The sequence below is a fragment of the Manacus candei genome, unplaced genomic scaffold (assembly GCF_025592945.1).
Source record: "Manacus candei isolate 608988 ecotype Guabito, Panama unplaced genomic scaffold, ASM2559294v1 h1tg000011l, whole genome shotgun sequence".
NCBI classification, from domain to species: domain Eukaryota; kingdom Metazoa; phylum Chordata; class Aves; order Passeriformes; family Pipridae; genus Manacus; species Manacus candei.
Genome location: NW_026138059.1, coordinates 24,548,103 through 24,567,610, shown reverse-complemented (window position 1 = coordinate 24,567,610; position 19,508 = coordinate 24,548,103). Strand labels below are relative to the sequence as shown.

General features: G+C 41.0%; 2 protein-coding genes across 15 annotated transcripts in view; one reads left to right on the top strand and one right to left on the bottom strand.

Annotated features, from left to right (window-relative positions):
- The window catches only part of DOP1A (DOP1 leucine zipper like protein A), a 59,350-nt gene extending 48,363 nt beyond the window's left edge, over window positions 1–10,987 (bottom strand). For 3 of the 8 annotated variants that reach the window (XM_051777918.1, XM_051777916.1, XM_051777919.1), the window contains exon 1: window positions 769–1,436. The gene's annotated coding sequence lies outside the window, so the exon portion shown is untranslated. Of the gene's footprint in view, window positions 1–768; window positions 1,437–4,582; window positions 5,016–10,893 lie in introns of those variants that run through there. The other 5 variants (XM_051777917.1, XM_051777921.1, XM_051777914.1 and 2 more) reach the window with 4 other exon arrangements.
- Window positions 10,988–13,657: 2,670 nt separating this feature from the next.
- Window positions 13,658–19,508, top strand: part of UBE3D (ubiquitin protein ligase E3D) — a 135,643-nt gene continuing 129,792 nt past the window's right edge. For 4 of the 7 annotated variants that reach the window (XR_007902834.1, XM_051777962.1, XM_051777963.1 and 1 more), the window contains exons 1-3: window positions 13,663–15,564; window positions 15,943–16,145; window positions 18,278–18,368. Coding sequence is in view for 6 of the 7 variants with exons in the window: in XM_051777962.1 (XP_051633922.1) it covers window positions 15,395–15,564; window positions 15,943–16,145; window positions 18,278–18,368 (464 nt within the window). In the remaining variant the exon portion in view is untranslated. Of the gene's footprint in view, window positions 15,565–15,942; window positions 16,146–18,277; window positions 18,369–19,508 lie in introns of all 7 variants that reach the window. The other 3 variants (XM_051777964.1, XM_051777965.1, XM_051777960.1) reach the window with 3 other exon arrangements.

Sequence of the window (19,508 nt, the reverse complement as noted above, 5' to 3'; positions counted from 1 at the left end):
CTGAAACCATTGTTCACAGAGACATATTGTTAAAATAATTCTATAAAAAAACCACTACATTTTTCTCAGAGGCATTAAAAGTATCAATCTGAGATCAGTTTACAACCAACCCTTAACAAAAGCTAACATATTGCGAAAAAATATTAACAAATATTTAACACGTCCAAAACCAAGTCCTATTAAAAAAATCCAAACAAATAATCAAAAACCCACAACATCACAAACCAAAGAAAAATCCCTAGAAAATTAATGTCCTGTTTATCCCAAAAAGCGCTGCTTGTTCTAAACAATGCAACAAAGGGATTTTTCATTTTCTTTTTTACTTCCTCTGGGTCCATCACCAGAAATCCACACCTTTTAACAAGTCAGCCTTTCTGCAAACAGAAGACACCAATCTTTCTGAATCACTTCCAGGCAGAAGACAAGAATGAAGGATACATACAATAGTTACATGCTATTCAAGAGTACCTCTGTGCATTGACACTTCCTTGCTATTCTAATCCAGTGATGCAACTCTGCTTTGTTTTAATATTATTGTCATCCATGCACAACAAAAGTACATGTTTACTAGTGTTCTGTAATCACAGGCTTTTGCAATTTACTCAACATATTTTCATCCCATGGTAGTCTACACCAAGTAATTAAGATATACTAGATTCAGAAACACCACTTCATACTTTTATAGGTCATGGACTATTTATTTTAGTAGAGATTTAGGAAAGATGCAATAATTTTTTAAAGGAAATGAGCTTTTAATGCTGCTTTCACCTCAAGCAAATACAGCTCAAAAGGAAAATCCTATTGTAGCACATCTGTGCAAAAAGGTAGATTTAGCATCCCTTTTAATGGGGTCTTGTGGGAAACCTTTCGAGAGCTCTCTGATTCTTGGCTTCAGAAAAGACTTCACACTCAGCAGATGCTGCTCTCTTCTGCCTTGATTAAAGGAAAATAGGAAGAAAATTATGTGCAGAAGCACAGGCTGAAGCATAGTAGACTGAAAATAACCAAGCAAACCATGGAACAGGTATAAAGCAGCTGTATTCATCAGACTGTCTACCAGGTATGAACAAAGAAGAAAGGGACAGATAAAATGAAAGAAAAAGAGTTGGATGGCAGGAGTGAATAAAAAGGCCAAGAATCACAAACCATCTTGATTCTGATGGCAGACTAGTAATGACAGACTGTATCCAAGGTACAACAGAAATGCAAACCATTACTTAAAAACCATATCCTGGGTGTTGAATTGATAGATTTCACTATACCTTGCTAGCATAAGGCACTTAGATCACACTTTTTATTAAAACAAAAATAAATTATTGTGGTTTCATTTTATAATAACCATCATTGGATTAAGTCCAGAAATAAGTTTGCTTTGAAAAAGCTTTAAATGCCAACAGATTTCTCAGAGACAGTTGCACTACCACCAGTGTCTGATCTCCAAAAGTAAAAGTAAATATTAATACTAAAAAAGAAGAAAGAACCAACATACAAAGGCATCACAATTCTAATTTTTCTAGGCACAAAGGATGGAGAAAGAACTTGACACATCAAATAATGCTTGCTGAGTGAAAGTATCAGCATCTTTTTTTATCCAGCTAAAGCATAAATGCAAGCACTTATGGTTAGTGTGAAAGACTCTGTCTTCCTCAAGTGCTTGAAGAACCTGAAAGCTGAGAATGGCCTGATTCAGGATTATCAAAGTTTAAACAAAACCAGGCTGAACACAGGGTTAAACAGGTAGGGTTTTTTCCAGACTTAGTGATGAGAACCATCTCTTTGTTTTAAAATGCATTAACATCTTTGACTGAATAATTATACTTTTAGACAAATCTATTGCATGCTGGCTGTGCAAATTTAATCATTAAGAAGTTTTATATAGAGAAGAAAAAACATAATCTCTTTTCTTACTATTCTATGGTTATGGTTTCATTTTTCTTCCTTAAAAAAAAAATTATGCAATTTGAGATGATGGGGAGACAAAGAATTTCTCACATATTTTTTTCCCCACAATGAAATTTCAGTCTTAAGCAATATACCTTCCAAACCATATGAGTAGCCATAATAAGCCGGGCACACAGAGAAGTTACTATGTAAACACTATATATTATTTTTATAAACCTGTGACTGTTTTTATTCTACGATCACTGAAACTACAGGAATGCTCATTTTTATTAGTTCTCATATATAAAAATACACTCATCCTACAGTTTACTTTTTGTTTAGTCTGAAGATATTTCAAAATGTAGTTTTTAATTTTTTCTTGTTTCTATTATGTATTCTTATCAATACTTTCCTGTTCTCTTCATTTGTAATAAAACTGCAGATTCAACAACATTTAATTTTACAGCTAATATTTCAATACGTTAAACTTGTTAATGTCTATTTCCTTAAAAGTATCACACACTTACTCTTTCATAATTTACTACTCTGTAAAATGAGATAAATAATAAAATTTGATAGATCGAAAAAATTGAAAAATAGCAGTTTATGCTACATCATCAAACAGTCCAGAGGATAAAGCATTTATCTTGCCATTACACAATCACCATTTAGCATGAGGACCAATTTTCCAAGGAATGTTCTTTATTTGTTTCTCTTTTTAAACAAAGGTACGAAGAGCACAATCCTTTGTTTTGCTTTGGGGTTTTTTTTTTGTATACCAGAAGTTTCTCAGATTGAAGTTTAGCCACTCTCATGACTCTGAACATAGGCAATCTCTGACCTGTTAGATGGCCTTGCCTTTTTCAATGGAAAAAATAAATGGCAGTGCCTGAGCAGAAAGTTAATTATCAATGAGGAAGAAACTACCTAAGAAGTGCTATACACTTTCAAATAATTTTATATTACTATATTTTAAACACAAGTGATTACAGAAGTAAGTCTGACACTTGCTACCTTCTATTTCACCTTCTCAGGGGGATTAAAATACAGACTCCACACAATTCTGGGTATACCTGGATGCCTGTGGAGTCTTAGTGTATGACTTTGACAAGGAAAGCAATTGCCTGGGGCTGTGGATCTCCTTTTGCGAGGGGTTATGTATAGTGTGTTCACAGAGCAGCCTTCAATTCCCTTCATCAGTAAGGTGGTGTTGGTTTTCCTCCAAGTCATGTTAAAACAATACTGTTACAGCTGTGTTTTCCACAGCAAATGCTCATCCTTCATAACTTATGTGCCTAAGAGCCTTCTGTGTCACATCAACACAAACTATTCACCTAAGAGGTTCTAAATGGTTTACACTGAGGCTAAAGAAACTAGGAGAAGAACAACAGCTTCATCAAATCAATTCAATAAAAGCAGCTTTCATCTAGAATCTGTTTAGATTTAATCACAAGGTTGTAAGACTTCCCACTGATTCATAAGCTCTCCATTATCTGTTGTATCCCAAAGCTCCTCTTCAGGTTTGATTTGCTACCGTTCCACTCTTACATTTTTCAAGCCTCACATAATTGCTCCATTTGTCTCCTTCACATCAATCTGCAAGAGTGAAACAGTTGCTTGCTGGTACAGGTCCAGGGGCTGATGGCTGTGGAGGACAAATCTGCATACATCACGCCACTTCAAGAATTCTTAAGATTTGTTCCAATAACTGTAAGAGCCGGAGCTCAGAAGCTTGCTCCCTTTGAATTACTCAAAGTTTCAGCTTTGCAATGCAATATTTCAAGGCATTTCTAAAATTGTTTACCATTTAAAGCATGGCCATGGGATGTACAGTAAAAGAACTAATAGATAATTAAAAAGCAGATGAGAAAAATTTCTAATTTCACAGCACTGAGCTTTTTAAGCCGTGTATAGTGCCCACATACTAAGCTGGCAACTGCAGAAACACATTTTTATTTAAATAGACTTAATATGCTTTAAAACAAACACAGATTTGAATGCATGGGAAACAGAAACCTTGTCATTTGTTAATTTATTATGCTTTGCTTCTCCTCAGAAGCACTTAACAACATGAATAGCAAAATAAGTACTGCAATTCCCAGATTAGACTCTTCAGATAGAATTCAAATGTTGGAAATACATAAATCCTTCTATAACCACAGATAAAGATTTTCCAATTACAGTTGATTATTTCTAGATTGACTTTGCACAAATTCCTCATTTCAGAACTTTTCAAAGAGACACCTCTAATGTCTTCTGAAGAATAAGAACCATTTGAGCTTGTTATTTTGGCCAACTGCTATTCAGTAGAGCACTGAAAGAAACCTCCCATTACACAAACAACCAACACAAAAGAACCCCACCAGACAGTATTATTAACTATAATTAGCCATGATCTCATTAGTATCCTGCAACAGTCTACTTCACTTAATAAGATTGAATATTGTGATTAATAACTTTCCAGTACACTCTTCTACCTAGTCATATTCACAAGTGGAGACAGTCCATTGTATTTTTCCACAGAAACATCAGCACTGTTCTAGGTGTTCAAATTTCTTTCCACAACAAAATTAAATCAAATCAAACCAAACTAGCATAACAATCTGTGCATTACCCATATTGGCAACTTCTAAATCAACACAAGGTGTTTTCCTGAGAGTGATTCTCATATCAAACAAGAATTAAATGAGAGAAAACTTACGGCTTGTACTATAGAGATTGGATTAGGTACCCAACTGGATATGCTCCCTTCTCACTTATGAATCTACAAAACACGTTTATTGTTTATTATTTATTATTACACAAAAAAATTGTCAGCAAAAAGAAACTGAGTACATTTTTCCTTCTTTTGCACATTTGTCACAGAAAAAAAAAAAAGACTGGTATAAAACTCTAAGTCTGGCACTGAGCACAGTCTGACAAAAATACATAAGGTATGTAAAATGTTCTTTCTGCTATTACTGTCATATGGTATTCCAAAGTATGACATATTAGACATGAGTTCATAAAGAGAAACAAGTAACAAGCTTAAAAATTCAAAAGGAACATACAATAAGCCTTCTCAGGATTCAACTTCTCTATTCACTGTTTAAGAAAACAAATTTATAATTATAAACAAACACTAAGTGAATTTGCTTTAGAGCATAATTTTTCAAAAATAAAAAAGTATCACATTTATGTCTGTTTGTTAGAGGGGAGAAGAAAATGACCAAACACTTCTCAGTCTCGTTGGCAAATGCGTCTCCTTGAATTGCCTCTTAAAAACTGAGCTTAGGGTGACATTTTAATCCCTCTACTCAATTCTACTTTATTACACCTTCTCAATATATAAGAGGTGAACTACAAAATAGTTTGACGTACTGGACTGAAATTTTGATTTTGATTCCTGACTCACCAACAGAACACTACTGATTCCTTTTCTTTCAGCCCTTGAGCACTGTGCCTGCATACTGCTCAGGAATACCTCACTGTTTCTGGCAGAGTATAACAGACATCATCTTTTCTAGAGTTAAGTACTTCTGCACTTCATGAACACCAGAATCTTACACTAAAACTTCTACTTTTAAAATATCAAATTCATCTTAAGATCAAATTAAATATTCAAATTTCACAGATCTGAACTTATGTCACTCACTAAATGAAAGATAATGATTTGCATCTTTGTTACAACTCAGGTCAACCATCAACTGCAAATATTTTCTTTTTCCTATAACAGTTTCCTATGTCTTTTCCTTTCTTGCAATAAGTGATTGTTGAGTTATCTATGTAATATATTATAGCTTAATCAACATTCACTTTACATCTAAAAATCAAGAAAGTTCCACATAGCCACACTTTTTATTCTAAAGTACACAAAAACTTCTATCATTTCTTACTAAAAAACAGATGGTAATTTAAGTCAGAAAAACACGACATAGAGAAAAATGGTGAAATACTTCCTTGAATCTGTAGTTATCCTTCAATGCTCATTTTCAAGCACTTTTTTTGTCTCCTTCTTCCCTTTGTTGACCACTGTATTTGAACAACCAATATTTCAATCTAAATCTAGAACTGATCCCTATATTCAATTACACATTTGTAGAAAAAAAACCAAACAACAAAACACCTAGAATTTAACCTGGACTCATTTGACATGTTTGCAGAGGGTTTCCTCCTGAAACTGTATTTTATCTCAGTTCCCAAATTTACCATCTTTATGCACAACTTAAGTCCTAAATTTTGGCAGCAATACATTCATCAAAGAAACAATTTGGGTAAAGGCATTTCAAAAATAATCTTCATTTCATTCAGCTGATATTCTAACAACACCAAATGCAGAATATAATATTTAAGATTTTGTTGTTGTTGTTTTTAATCATAGAATGGTTTGGGTTGGAAGGGACCTTAAAAAGCATCTAGTTCCAACACCCCTGCCACAGGCAGGGACACCTTCCACTAGAATGACATGTAACCTGCTGGAGTCACCAGTCACTTGGACAATGCTGAGCCAAACAGAAACATAAAATCCTTACTCAGAAGTTAAGTGTTAACATTGTATATAGTGTATCAACTACTGTTCCCTGAACCAAAGGAAACTGTTGCCTGCTGAAAAAAGCTTGGCTTGTACCCTGGGTTGGTAAGGCCTTTTTTAGCTCTACACAAGCAAACCTGTAGCATCACACAGTGTAAGCAGTTTCCCCACCTTCATAAAAAGATCCTGAGACTGCATATTAGAAATAAGGCTGTTTGGATTACCCTAAACAGGATATGGAAGGTATTTACCTGTCATAGCTAAATCCATGGTGACCACACAAGTTCAGTGGGTTGGAAAAAACCTTATGAAAGAGTAAACAAGCATGTTGTGGCGCGAGTGCAGCTGCACCCTGCCTGTGTCTCCCACACCACCTGCCAGCACCATGAGCTTGTGCTCTTCCTGTCCCAGCACAACTGCCTGGCACTCACGTGCAGCCGCTGGACCTGGTGGCTGCTGCCTTCTCTGCTGAGCAATGCTTGGTAAGTACACAGCTTCAAATAGTTAGCTTCTCTCCAGCTGCCTGAGCTCAGTAACAGGACAAGCTTCCTAAAATAAACTGCAACTTATTTTCACTTTTACGTGTTTCAGCCTCATGCCTTCAAATGGTCACTATACCCTCTCTGAAAAGACTGCCTTTTTAACTAGCTTCCCTCTTCCAATCTTTTCCAGTCATATACCGATGGAAGACTTACCTTGAGGTATCATTTTTCTTTCTTATTTTTTACTCTTATCAAACTAGTAAGTCCAATTAATATAGTAATACAGTTAAATAAATAAATAATAACAAAACCATAGCAAACATAACAATGAAGTCAACTTAAACCAGTATGATGACATCTAAAGATACATTTTATACATTTTGCTTCAAAGGAGAGTTTGCCAACTTCCACTGCGACTTCACACTGAGACTTCTCTTTAAATATTCTGACACACAGTTTAACACAGAATCTACCAATTTAACAACAAAAAAAAGGTGGCTTGGTAATTTATTCATTTATTCTTTGCTCACAATAACTTTAAAAATTGAAGATTTAGACAAATCTTTCATTTATCCATATCTATTGTTCTAATAATATGTAGCTTCAGGTGACTTTAACATTCTGTCTCCAAACAAATACGATACTTCTTTTCACAAAGGTATGTCAGAAGTTCTCACATCCTTATCATTGCCTTACTTGGGTAACCTAATACAATGCATTCAGGCAAGACTTTGTCCAGCTTCCTTTTTTATTATACCCTGAGGTCTAAGATATTAGTAATTAATTAATTTCAAATTTCAACTAATTTTGATCATTTTATTCTGATTTTAATTCTGAAATAGTGTCATATGCCAAATATATACCTACACATCATCTAGATTGTGGTTACATTTTGCAATACATCTGATTTCACAGTTCTACAGGTGGATTTCAAAGGAATTCATAAAGTAGAATCCTTTTCTGACTACTGGAAAAACAGGGGCTGGACCGAAACTTGTTTGCTCTCCTTATCCTCTGAAGTAATCCAGAACAGACATAAATAAAAGGTTAAATTCCCTTTGATTTCTTCAAATTATACTAGAAACTAGAAAATTAGGTAAAGCACCATTCCTTCACTTTTTTATGCTTATACTGAAGTACAAATTTCTGATAAAACAGGAATGTGTTGACTAGTGAAACCATTTACTGGTTCTCTTTGGTGCTTTCTTCTCATTTCTTGTTTCAGTTATTGGGGGAAAATGGTTGATCCTGCAGTGTTTCTTCTCCCCAACCTGTCAGAGGGAAACACATTGCTTACTGTTTCTATTTATCATTCAACTTCTTTTCAGCTACAAGTCAGGGCAACGTGATTATTAATCTGAAAGACAATTTATTTGCACACAGACCAATTACTTCTATTTTTCTATTTCGTGCTTTCGCAGGTCTATTTTTCTCCATCATTTTCCAAACAGGTTTTTTTTACAACATACTTCATACCTCTTCTTGGTTCTCTTCTACACCCTGCATATTTAATATAATACAGCTTCACAAAAGTAAAAAGCATTTTCAGCCAGCCCAATCCAGCAGTCATTCCTATTTAAATAAGAAGACACTAAAGGTGGACAACAGTAACTCTAGCCAAGAGAACTAAGCCAACAACGGAAGCATCCTCTCCTTATTCAAACAGAAAACAATGGCAGAACACAGGCTGAGCCCATTTACACCAGTGTGCTGCTCTGGGCTGCGGTACAGCTACTTCTCTTTACCATGGCTGTTACGGGGCTGTGTTTTGGATTTGTGCTGAACACAGTGTTGATAACACAGAGATGTTTTTGTTATTGCTGAGCAGGGCTTACACAGAGCCAAGGCCTTTTCTGCTCTTTGTACTTCAATGCTGGCCAGGGGGCTGGGAGTACATGGGAGGTTGGGAGGAGACACAGCCAGGACGGGTGACTCCAACTGGCCAAAGCGAAATTCCATACCATATGACACCATGCTCTGTACATAAAATTGGAGGAAAGAGGGAGGAAGGGAAGGATGTTTGGAGTAATGGCATTTGTCTTCCCAAGTCACCATTACATGGGATGGAGCCCTGCTCTCCTGGAGATGTTGGAATACCTGCCTGACCATGGGAAGCAGTGAACTAATTCCTGTTTTTGCTTTGCTTGCATGTGCGGCTTCTGCTTTCCCCATTAAATTGTCTTTATCTCAACCCACGAGTTTTCTGGTTTTACCTTTCTGATTCTCTCCTTGATCTCGCTGGTGGGGGAGTGAGCCAATGGCTGCACGGGGCTTGTTGCTAGCTGGGGTTGAACCACAACAACCAGACAAACTGCAATCTTACCTACATAGTTTGCTGTGCCTGCAATGAGTATCTCTAATGGTCAGCGTAGCGTGCCAGCATTTTTACTCAAGAAAAGCAGTACCAGTATAAACATGGCCTAACTTATGAACTTAACCATCCACTCAAATGCACAGCCACTCCACTAATGGAAGATGTAAGATAACTTGTCTTTGCAAGATGCTGTTTAAACACCTACTGTCACAGGTGCTACCAACAAGTAGGGAAAGTAAGACATTCAGTAAATTAGAAATGCAGCCTCTCCCTATCTCATTTACAGGCTGCTTAGTTTCCAAACGGGCCAATTCTCATTTCAATGAAAACAAAACCAGGAATTATGCTGTAAACATTCTGCCTGTTTCCCAACTGACATTCCCCCTCATGACATTTCTAGATGCTATATTGAAAATGACTGTACATTTTGGATAATCACAATATTTAGACATCACACTAGTAGACCTGCAAAAGCTGCTGTATTTCAGCCTGTTTTTGAAAAGGTACCAACATAAAAAAAAAAAAAATTAACCAGAAAGAGCAAATCTGACTGCCAGGCCTGCCTAAGTATTTAACACAGACAGACCAAGCCTTGGTAGCAAAACGGAAGACTAGGATCTTCAACCTTATACTGGGCCCCCTTATTACCTGCAAGCATCTAGCCTGTTACTATTTAGATAGTCTTCTCACCACTTCACACTCCTACAGCTGGAATTCAGGTATCACATTGTGCAGTTAATCTGAGAATCATAACACTTTCACTATTGCTGGATATCAAAAGAAGATCCAGGAGTGAAAGGGTTCTTGCAATCAGCAATGAAAACACAAGGGTTGAGTCACCCTTGGCTCATCAAAACCTGCACCTCATATCTAACATATTTAAGGTCACTTAAAGAGATAAATTGTTTAGGCTTTTCTAGTTATGGTCACAAGTATGAAAATGTTATTTCTAAGAAATATATAACACCAGAAGCTGTCACATATTTGTGCTTTTCAAACGGGCACCACAAGATTTGAAGCCATCCCTCATCAACAGATGAAATTTAACCCTGCACCACACAAACCAGGGACAGCCGTACACCCCATGCATCCTCCCAAACACCACACACAATTCCAGCAGTCGGGCCAGACCCAAAAGAGGCCCACAGCCCTCAAGGTCAAAGCAGGACGGCCCTGGCAGCCCAACGCCGGGCTCATTCCCGAGCGGGAACAGGTCGCCCGAGGAAGCTCCTCCACGCAGGGCGAAGCCAGGCCCCGCCGCGCAGTGCCGGGGTGGGGGCGCGGGGAGAGGCTCCGCACCCCGAAACCCGGCAGGGCGCCGCGGGGGGACAGCGGCAGGGGCGGGCAGGTGCCACAGGTTAATTGATGCGGCGCAATTAACAGGCTACAACCGCCGACCCCAGGCTGCTCAGCACCTGCCCCTCGCGCACTGCCCAGCACGGCCCGGCGGTGCCCGCGGAGAGGAGAGGAGTCAGCAGGGGAGGGGAGGGGAGGGGAGGGGAGGGAGAGCTGGGCAAAGCAGGGCAGAGCAGGGCAGAGCAGGACAGAGCAGGGCACAGGGCCGGCTCCGCTCGGCTCCACTCCAGGGGCGGACCCTCCCCGACACTGGCGCGGCGACAGGGAGGGACGGAGGGAGCAGAGCAACCAGGGCCCGCAGCCCGCCCGTACCGGGGGATGAGAAGAGGGGGCGGCGGGAACGACGTTACCTGAGCGATCCGAGCCGGAAGAGCCCGACCGACACCGGCACCCCCGCGCCGCCCTGACAGCTCCCGGCGTGCCCCGCGCCCGCCGCGCCCCGCCCGCCCCGCGCCGCCGCGCTGCGCTGCGCCCCATGGCGGCCGCGGCGGGAGGGGCGGGTGCGCGGAGCAGATGTGGGTATGGATATAGATATAGATATGGATCTAGGTGTGCGTGTATACTTATTTTGCCTAATCTTCACATAGTTTACCAAATATAGTGCAGGTAAAAATAGAAGGCGGGTGGTAATTTACAAAATATGCTACAGGTTACCCAGTGAACCTGTGGATGTCCCATCCCTGGAAGTGTTCTAGGCCAGGTTGGATGGGGCTCTGAGCAACCTTGTCTGGTGGAAGGTGTCCCTGCACATGGTGGGAGGATTGTGAACGAGATTACCTTTAAGGTCACAGAATCACAGAATCAATTAGGTTGGAAAAGACCTCTGAGATCGTCCAGTCCAACCCTTGACCGAACACCACTGTGTCAACTAGACCATGGCACTGAGTGCCATGTCCAGTTTTTCCTTAGACACCTTCAGGGATAGTGACTCCACCACTTCCGTAGACAGCCCATTTCAATGCCTAATCACCCTTTCTGTGAAGAAATTCCTCTTAATGTCCAGACTTAACCTCCCCTGGTGCAGCTAAAGACTGTGTGTTCTCATCCTGTCAGTAGTTGCCTGGGAGAAGAGGCTGACCTGCACCTGGTCCCTTCCAAGTCAAACTGGTCTGTGACGCTATGATGGTCTGTATGATGCCTATGCTTATGTTTACAGTAGTTGTATTAGGAATTTTCTAAAATTTGTTGGGATTTGTATGCTTGAGCCCATACACAAAGGTGTATGGGTGCCCACATGGACGCTATCAGAAGGAATATTTTACTGCAAGAGTAATTCTCAAATGACCAGTGCCACAGAATAAAGGGTGCAGTTCTTACACTGCAGTCTGTTAGTTTCAAAGTCATCATTGCAAATCTCAAATTTCAGCAGGCTTCAAAATAGCAAACAGTTCTTACGGTTATAGATTACTTAACTAACTGCAAAAAAAATAAGGTGCATCCAGCTTACATGATAAATATTTTACACTTTGTGTGAGCACAAGTATTTCTAAAATATTGCAGGGGAAAATCTCATAATATTTATAAATCTTCTACTTTGTGACTTATGTTTGTCAGCCAACATTTTATGAAGTCTAATTTTACTCTCCAGACTTGGGATAATAATGAAGAGGAAATGCTATTCCTTTTCTCATTAAGCTATACCAGGAATTGGTAGATGAGAAACAGTTACTTTTTGGAAAGCTGACAATTCCCACTGGTTTTCTGAGGCATTGAATATGACTCTACGTGTCATGTATTTCTAATTAAGATGGTGTATTTAAATTTCTTTTTCATTGAACAGACTTACAAATGCATTTCACAGGTAATTGTAACTACAATTGGTGGTGCTTTTGGAGCTATTTAACAATGGTGAACATCACTGACAGGAAGGCACTGTCAATAACTGACCAGGAGCTTTCACATGCTGCTGCACTGCAGGGTGGTTGGATTCCTAAGCTTCCCTTGTGCTGAATGTAGGAGGGGCAGTTACAGTTCAGAGCTCCCAAACAGTTCTTTGAAATTGTCTTATCGACTTTATGTGCAGTGGCACAAAAAAACCAAACCATAAAACACTGTACGTTGCTGGGAAGAATATTGAGAACAAGATGAGGCTAGTTGTTTGGCTGCTATATAAAAGGCTGGCACAGCCTCAGATTGATTACTGCATCAATTCTTGTCTTCATGGCTCAAGAGGGGTGTAGGGAAGTTGGGAAAGGCACAGCAGAGATATGTCGCTGTTGTCTTACAGCGAGAGCAATAACAACTGGGACTGCTCTATGTAGAGAGAGAAGGCAGGGGGGAGGATTGATCAAAATCTACAAAATCATGAAAGATAACAAAGTTGGGGTAAACCAAATCCCACAGTATGAGAATGAGGAGGCACAGAAAATGCTTTTCTGCTAAGCAGATTTTGAACTTCTAGAACGTATAGGCACCAGGGACTGGGGACTTTGACAATATCTGTAGGTCCAAGGAGGCATTATTCATATTGATGACAAACACATCCATAAGTGGACGCTGAAGGAACTGGGCAGAGATGAACCCTCCAGCATCCCTAATACAGTGAGACACATCAAGGAAGTGACCACACTACAGAGCTCTTCCCTACTAGGATCTCCTTTTACTGACATTGACGTCAGAATAATGTTCTGGATGCACCACTAATGCTAGGTGCACTCACTCTGTAGGATATTTACCTTCTTTTCTATGTAATTATTTCACAGCAGAAATGGTGAGAAACCCATAGTAAACAATTTTGTATAAATGAAGCTCACACCCTGCAAATACTTTACATTATTCATAACTCGGTAGCCTTGTGTAAGTCCTTCTGAAGTCAGGGCCCAAGGCCCGTTTACTAATCCTAGGAGTCAATTCTCCAATAATTACATAGATTTTATGTTTGATGTATGACATACTTGCTCAGAACAATTTAACCTGTAATATGTACATTGGTTTGTGAAGTAATTGGAAATAAAAGCCACCACGTGGTCCAAATTTTTTTCTTCCTTAAAAAAGGAAACAACAGCAAAATCCCCAAACATCACACTCCGAACAGCATGTAGACAGTATAGTCTGCATTTTAGAATTCTCCAATAAATCCATGCTTTGTAAAAAACAACAAAACTTGGTTGAGACAGTTGAGTTGACTATTATCTGCTGTATTTTTCCCACAATATCTAACGTTGCTCCATCTGTTTCTTTGGGACTCTCCTACTTGGTATTGATAACTCCAAGGACTAAGAATACTTCAAAGTAATCATGACTTCTATAGTAAATTGCTGTAAAATTAGCATGTGCAAATTTGCTTTTTTGCTTAAAGCTTTACAGATCATGTTTTCAACTAACTGCAACTGCAGAGGGTCTTGTGACTTTCATAAAAAGTAAGCAGTTAACAATGCAGAAACACTCCTTGTTTCAAAGCAAAAGCGTCTTTCCTTGGTGTCCTTGAATACTGACCATCAGCTTCCTATATACTGTGAAGCTGGCATGCTGGATGAAGTCTGCAGTCGTGACAGTGCTCATAAGCTAAGAACAGTCACACAGGGGTGTCAGAGTGGGCTTACGGTCTCTTGATAAAAGACCTCATGAGAGGCAGTAGGAAGCCTCACCCCAGAGCAGCAGCTGCTTGTGCTGAGTGTCCAGTTGTTATGAGTGCAATGTGACAGCATTCAAGAGCTGGGTGAACATGGACTAGGAGGAATTCAGGCAGACTTGTAAAGCTGTGAGAAAGGGCGGAAAGGGGTTTGTTCCCAAGGCAGGAGGTAAGTGGTGGTGCAGTGATACACCACAGGACACGGTGCCCAGTGCTGACTGGGGAGCCTGGCTCAGCAGAGGCCTCTGCTCAGTCTGAACTTTGCAGGTGTGGTGGGGTGACCCCAGCCTGCTGCTAGCTCACTGCTGCACAGGGGGAGAACCAGAAGAGCAAAAGCAAGAAAAGTTGTGGGTTGAGATAGTGATGATTCAGTAAGTGAAGGACAGAGTTTAAAAAAAAAACCAACCAAACATACAATCACTCACCACCTCCCACAACTAGACCAATGATGCCCAGCCAGTCTCTGAGCAATGGCCACTTTGGAAAGACTACACTCCAGTTTTGACTGCCAAGCATGACATTACATGCTATGGAATATCACTGGTCAATTCAAGTCAGCTATCCTACCTTTCCCCCTGCCCCAGCCTCTTGCCCATCACCATCCTACTTACTGGGGGGTTCCGAGGGAGACACCAAAGAGGCCTTGGCAGTGTGCAAACACTGTTTGGCAATAGCTGTTCAGCAGAAAGGGACTTAGGGGTGCTGGGTGACAGCCGGCTCAATATGATCCAGCAGTGTGCCCAGGTGTAACCAGCAGTACTAGGGAAGTGATCCTGTACTTGGCACTTGGGAGGCTGCACCTCGAGTACTACGTTCAGTTTTGGACCCCTCACTTTAAAAAGGACATCGAGGTTCTGGCATCTGTCCAAAGAAGGGCAATAAGGATAGTGAGGGGTCTACGAAACATGTCTTATGAGGAGCAGCAAGCTTGTTTAGTCTTGAGGAGGCTCAGGGGGCACCTCATCACTCTCCACAACTATGTCAAAGGAGGTTGTGGGGACCGGTCTCTTCTACTGTGCGTTCAGTAAAAGGACAAGAGGAAATGGCCTTAAGCCGAGACAGGCGAGATCCAGATTAGATACTGGAAAAAAATTTTTTTGTGCTAGTGTGGCGAGGTACTTGGATAGATTGCCCAGGGAGGTGGTGGAGTCACCATCCCCTGGATTGTTTAAGAGGCATCTGGATCTGGCTCTGATGATATGGTTTAGGGGTGTAGGGATTACAGTGGTAGTGCTGGGAGGACGTTTAGACTAGCTGATCTTACAGGATTCTGTCATTCTATGATGATTCCATGCAGGCGGCGCTGTGACGGGAAAGGGGGCCTCGCGCCTGCGCCGGCCGCCAGAGAGGCCGCTTCCTGCGCGGTGCCTGGAGCTGCGCGTGCCGGCATGGCGGGAGGGTTCCTCATGGAGATCAGGCGGGGGACGCAGAGCGCGTTGCTGGTTATCCGGTAGTGCGGGGGCGCTGCCCGCCCGCCGCCACTCGGGCCGTGCGGGGAAGGCGGGGGCGCGGCGCGGGGACGGCGGGCTTGGCTTTTGGCGTCCCGAGCCTTGAGCGAGGGGGAACGGGTTGTGTACGGGCGCCTCCCTCCGCTCTCGTCTGCCTGTGCGGCTCGGCACAGCCCGGGCTAATGTGCAAATAAATGCTTCCTGAGAACGGCAGTTTATTTCTCTCGGTTGCTCCCCGCTCCCACGAGAGACCTCGGTTCACCGCACGGGTTCCGGGGCGCGACTCGGGCCGCGGGAGAGCTGCAGGCCGGCCCGTGTCAAGCAGCAGCTCGGCCTGACGGCCCCTTCCGGAGGCCAACGCCGTTCCTTTTCCTCCCCAGCGCGTCGGCGGAGGATCGAGGCACGCCGGTGGAGGTGTCGGTGTCAGCGGATTCCCTGGAAGTGCGGAGCGGCGGGAGCCGCGCCCCGGCAGCGCTGCCGGCAGGGGTCAGGCTGGCGCCGTCCTCGTGCCGCGGGCTCCGCCGCCTCCCCGGGGAGGGACTGCACCTGCGCATGCGCCTGCGCCGCCCTCCGCCCCCTGCCGGTGAGGGCGGGGCGGGGGCGCGGCTGGGCCGGCCATCCAAAAAGTTGTGAGGGGGGTGGGAAACGGCGCGGGTTCAACTGAAAGGCTTTGTAGTGTGGGTTCTATAGAAAAAACGCCCCTGATTCTTCCCATTGTCAGTCCGCCCCTCAGCCTGAAGCCGGTGGTTCGCGCCGTGTGTGTTGTTGCTGTTTCTCAAAGGCTGTCTTAGCTCTGACTTGAAGGTGTAAATAGGAACTGAGAAAATCTTAATGGACTTGTCACTTTTAAAATATTGAAGTGCAATTAGAATGACGTAACAAAAGGAAAACGTGGACTGTAGGAGTTTTGAGAGTCAATTCCTCCACCCGTGCTTCCCTGTAGTACTTCCAAATTATTTCATTTATCTCCTGTTTCATGTTTAGTAGCTGAAAATCATAAAATATTAAGGGGTTGGAAGAGACCTTAAAGATCATCTTGTCACAACCCCCCCTTGCCATGGGCAGAGACACCTCTTACTAGACCAGGTTGCTCAAGGCCTCATTCAACCTGGCCTTGAACACTTCCAGGAATGGGGCGTCCACCGGGGGTAACCTCTTCTGAGTGTCTCACAATAAGGAATTTTTTCTTATTATGTGACATAATTTTCCCCTCTTTCCATTTGTACCTATTACTCCTTGTCCTGTCACTACAAAAATGCTGTAATCTGATTCATCCAGGCTATCAGACTAAGGTTGTCCATCCCTGACCGCTTAATCATAAAGGATTGTGGGTTTGTGTTGAGGCTCTTTGTTCTCATAGCTGGGGTTTGCATAGGTTAATGGCATAGGTAAAATCTGCAAATTACCTTCTTTACTTCCATGATGCTAATTCAGGTCTAAGATGTCTTTGCAATAAATAGAAAGCATGGTAGTACAGCTGGTGCTTTCTTTCGTCCTGGCATTGAAGCTCAATATGTTTAGATTCATGGCATATGATGTGACACAGAAAGATATATTAAATAACACAGAATTGCCATTCTGTGGTTTTAAAGTAGAAATGGCCAATAAAGTGTGTGATATGCAGTAATGATTTCAGCACCAGAAACACACTGGAATGCTCTGTTGATTTTAGGATATGGTGAGGTTGCATCTTTACGTTAATCTGTAATTATGCATGTGCTTAAAAAATTCGGTTATACTGAAATTATTTAGTGTGTCCTATTAATGAGACATGCTTGAGGAGACCAGTGATGAAGTTTTAAAAATTTACCTTGGAAATTCATACTAGTGAAAAACATGTCTGTGAACCAGATGGTAATCAATGTATATATTGGAAAATCTTAGTTAGCCTTTAATGCTAATATTGTTATGCAAAACCAGTTGTCTCTTACATGAAATTCTGGAACCTTTTAAAGTACTTTTCTCTTGTGGTTGAATCCTAAATTTTAAGTACTCAATGCCAGTACTGAGAATATACTTTGGTTCTTAAATTTGAGAAAGTGGGCGATGCAGAGCATATTCATACATAGAGCTTGGCTTAAAGTCTTACTTTTCTTCCACTTAATATTGTTGGATAATTTGTGGAGGCTTTTACAGCTTCTTTAATTTGGAAAAGTTGTCTGAGCAGGCTTTTGTGGGACTGTTTTTGCTTTGCTGGCCTGCAGAGGCCGTTGCTCACTATCTTTTCCTGGACTGGTACTACAGTGGCTGGCCTCTTATATGCCTGAAAATTTAAAACTGGTGCCTCCCTCTGCTCCCTGTCCTGACTACTTTGTGTTACGTATTGGGGTGTATCCTCATATTGCAGAGACATTGAGTATCAGAAATATCATTACAAAAGAGTGGCACTGAATTTTGATTTATACAATCTCTCTAATGATATCTATATCTCAACTCCCCCTGTGGAGAGGATTTGCACCTTGAAAATTATTGTTCACATATACAGTTCCTATTCAGCAATATGAAGCATGAGGTGGAGATGGCAAGTTTTTCCTCAGTCTAGATACTTGTTTCTACAGGTAAATAAATGAAGGTTGTGTTTCAAATGTCAGCATCTTGCATTGTTTGTTAGATTTCTCTTTCTTGGTTTGAGGTATTTGGCAGGATTTTTCTGTACAAGTGACTGAAAATTTTACACAGTTTTTTGAAGATTAATATGTTTGCTTTTATTAATAGATCTGGCTTTTACTTTGAGGGAAAGCCTGAAACCCCACAAGAAGTACGTCTTTTACTGTCAGTCCTGTGGTGACATCATAGTAAAAGACCGGTGAGTACTGCAGTGTCTTGTATTTATAGCCATAAGTGCCATAGTGATTCGTATTCATGTTGTTTTGTCTACTTAGAGGATGCTAAAAGTTATTTGTTTTGAAATTGATAGACAAGAACACATTTGAAGCACTATGAATGACAAAAAGCAAAATTACCTGAAGCAGTTTTTAACCATTCATTTAACTCTTGATTTCTTTCTTCCTCTGCACTTCAGGAGTCCTCTTCTGTTCTTTGCAGTATCTTGTAAATTTTCTTCAGTCATTGTGCTGTAATTATAGAGTGGCTGCTCAGAATGGGGATGTTGACCACAGCTGCCCTCTATCTGTTAAACAAATCCTACCTCCACATAGTTCTGGGGTGCTGAATTTAGAGAATACAGGAGCTCTGTCTTAGAGGTGTGACTTGGCCTCGTCTCTGTTCTTTACGAAGTCTGCAGAGTGAATGAGAATTTCAGTAAAAAAGCTGCATTATCTGGCTCTTTTGATGAACAATTTTGACAGCTTCAGTTGTGTATATATATATATATAAGAATTGTTACAGATGTGCTTATAGCCTTTTGTGATCTGTGTGACTTCTAATACTTTGTTACTTTCTTGACATAGGTGTAGACTTATGGCTAGCCTGAATGTAACTGAATGAGGATTTTTTTGGCTTTCTCTTCTGAAATCAGAAATTCTCTTTCTCATCAGAAAATCTAGTAATAACTCTTATTTTGATACATTTGCAGAGTAGTGAAACTTCTAATTTCTAGTCAGTAGTGTTTGCTTTCAAAACATACTGCACTTTTATATTTTCATATCTCAGTGGGTGTTTTTTGAATTTCAGCACATCAAATTCATATGCATGGAGTTTAAATCTTTTGGTTCTGAATCCTATAATATAATGCAAGCAGAATTTTTGAGAAAGGAAAAAAAAATGCGTGTTCATGGCTCTTTACTTGGCATTTCTTCTTGCAGGGAACCTCTGAGCCCCTTGAATGTTGCCAATAAAAAAGACTAAGACAAGAGTAGAAGAGTGGAACTGCCAGTGTATCCAACACCTTCTGTCCCAGCATTTCCAAAAGGAAGAGAGTAGCATAGTCAGAAGTTTCAGCTACTAAATTCATGTGTTCATTTCTTTGGGGAGAGTTAAGTATGAC